General features: G+C 56.0%; 1 protein-coding gene across 1 annotated transcript in view; it reads right to left on the minus strand.

The window, feature by feature from the left end:
- NRG2 (neuregulin 2) overlaps window positions 1-1,891 on the minus strand; it is a 72,230-nt gene extending 70,339 nt beyond the window's left edge. Inside the window, 2 exon segments of the mRNA XM_035889196.1 lie at window positions 1,277-1,448; window positions 1,795-1,891. Of these exon segments, the coding sequence (XP_035745089.1) occupies window positions 1,277-1,448; window positions 1,795-1,891 (269 nt within the window).
- Between the last annotated feature and the right edge of the window lie 433 nt (window positions 1,892-2,324).

Raw genomic sequence — 2,324 nt, forward strand, 5'->3', positions numbered from 1 at the left:
GCGCAGCTCTGCCCTCCCTCTGCCGCCTGCAAGCCCGGACAGCCCTGCCGGAGCAGGCGGCGCCCACCAGATAGGAGCCAGTTAGCCCGGATCTGCTGGTGCTTCCAGCCTAAGCCCTCCACTGACCACCTCTCTGTCCCACCCCAAACCAGCCACGAACCCTACGGTTACTGCAAAGGGGATCAAGTGTTCCGGGTGTGACTTTGAAATCAAAACCAACAGAGCAATTGGCAATGACCCACATGAGCACTAACTGGTTTTTCTAACTGATCTTTTTAGTGGCTTCTCATTTGGAAGCTTAATACTCTATCAAGTCCCTAACGAGAAGAGGTGAGCTATTTTTCACACACTCGGACATAACATGTTAGCAAAGAATTCAAGTTTTCCAAGGGGTCGGGCAGTTGCGAACTGACTTTGTTGCTGGCTGGGTCAGGATATATGAATGTAAGCATAGTCATGATTATGGAATAATTTTAAGGCACATCATATGTAGATATTTGGCCTTGAAAACTATCAACACGGATCCATTTAAATACATTCCCAGTGAGAACTCCTTAGCTTAGTCACTGGGGCCTATTTCTGCAGGTGTTTTTATGCTGCCTGTACGAAGGGGGCCCTGGGATGGAAGTCCCTGAGAGCGGCTGCCCGGGAGCTTCGCTGCGCGGGGAGTTGGGGGCAGCCCCGATGGAGCTTGCCCTGGGCACAGTGACTCAAGGGCTGGCTGCGTGGCTACGGGCCATAATCAGGCAGTGCCGTGATGTGCTCTGGCATCCTTGCAGTTGCCTTGGATACTTTTGAGCTCACCTAAATTCAGGAGAGAACAGAGTGATTCCTCCCACAATTATGCAGGCTGGCTGTTGGCTGGTGGGGCGACTGCTGGGTTTGAGACCTCCTGTTCAAACCCCTAATGACAAAGCAGGCTCCACCCCAGTTGGCCTGAGCTGCCTACAACCAGTCTACAGCTAGCAGGGAAGAACTTACCTCCCCAGGTCACTGGACCCGTCTCAGATGCCCAAGGAGAGCCCCATCTGCAAACCCAGCATCTATCCTGTGCGCACCTTGCTCCTCTCTCTCCGCTCCTCTTTGAGGAAAGGGGGGCTCACTCTCTGGGGCACGGTAGATGGGCTGTGCATGGGCCTGTGACTCCGAGGAAGCACCTCGGTATCGCTCAGCAGTGACTTGGAGAGCCCAGCACCACTCCTAGCCAGACGGTCCCCTGGGGCCCAGACACTCAGCGTTAGCGAGCAGAGGCGGAGCAGCCCCGTAGCATACTTACTTCCCATTCCCATACTTGATCCGGATGTCTTTGCTCTTCTTCAGCTCTTTGCCATCTTTAAACCATTTGTAGGACGGCTGAGGGTTTCCAGCAGTTGCCTCACATTTCAGTGAAATCTTTTCACCAACATGAACGTTTGGGCTTTTCAGCTTCTTCAGTTTGGGAGGGACAGCTACAAAAAGAGAAACCAGACAATGTGAAACCTGCCTCTTCCAGAGGCTGTGCCCGAGCGGTGTGAGCCCACGGAGCCCCCTCCCCTAGGAAAAGCGCTCGCTGCCCCCGCCACCGCGTGATGGCTGGAGAGGGGCTGCACGCCAGCTCGGCTTCCCAGGCTCCACCAGCACACAGGCAGGGAAGGAGCGCAGGGTCAGAGCCATCCGTGCAGGGAACAGAGGCAGCACCCGGGTCTGCTCCACGTGGGCAGGCTCGACGGCTCCATGGCTGCCCTTACTCCCGCAGGCAAGACCCGCACGTCCTCTGCCAGCGCAGGAGCTTGCTCTGCTTCCAGGCTCTCCCACCTGGCCAGGGCCAGGGACACAGGAGCTCGAGCTCTTCGGAGACCGTTTTTCCCTGCATCCTGGGTGCTGCGTGCCCGCCGTGGGGACCACGGGGCATTCGGCCTGACAGCGTGAGCAGCAGAGCAACAGCCACTGAGAGGGGCGAGAGCCCACGCATGTGAAGGACGAGAAGGGGAGGGACAGCTATTCTTCAGGTTGCCGTTAGAAAAATGAGAGACTAAAGCTAATTGAAATGGTCTTAGGACCTGCGATTCCAGGCTGGCCAGCAGCCCTTCCAGTCTGATGCCTGGTTCTGCATGTGAGCTTTCTTGGGTGTTTCAGGGAGGTGGCCACTGAGAGGGGCGAGAGCCCACGCATGTGAAGGACGAGAAGGGGAGGGACAGCTATTCTTCAGGTTGCCGTTAGAAAAATGAGAGACTAAAGCTAATTGAAATGGTCTTAGGACCTGCGATTCCAGGCTGGCCAGCAGCCCTTCCAGTCTGATGCCTGGTTCTGCATGTGAGCTTTCTTGGGTGTTTCAGGGAGGTGCT

The sequence above is a fragment of the Egretta garzetta genome, unplaced genomic scaffold, assembly GCF_000687185.1.
Source record: "Egretta garzetta isolate BGI_Z169 unplaced genomic scaffold, ASM68718v1 scaffold692, whole genome shotgun sequence".
Lineage (NCBI taxonomy): Eukaryota > Metazoa > Chordata > Aves > Pelecaniformes > Ardeidae > Egretta > Egretta garzetta.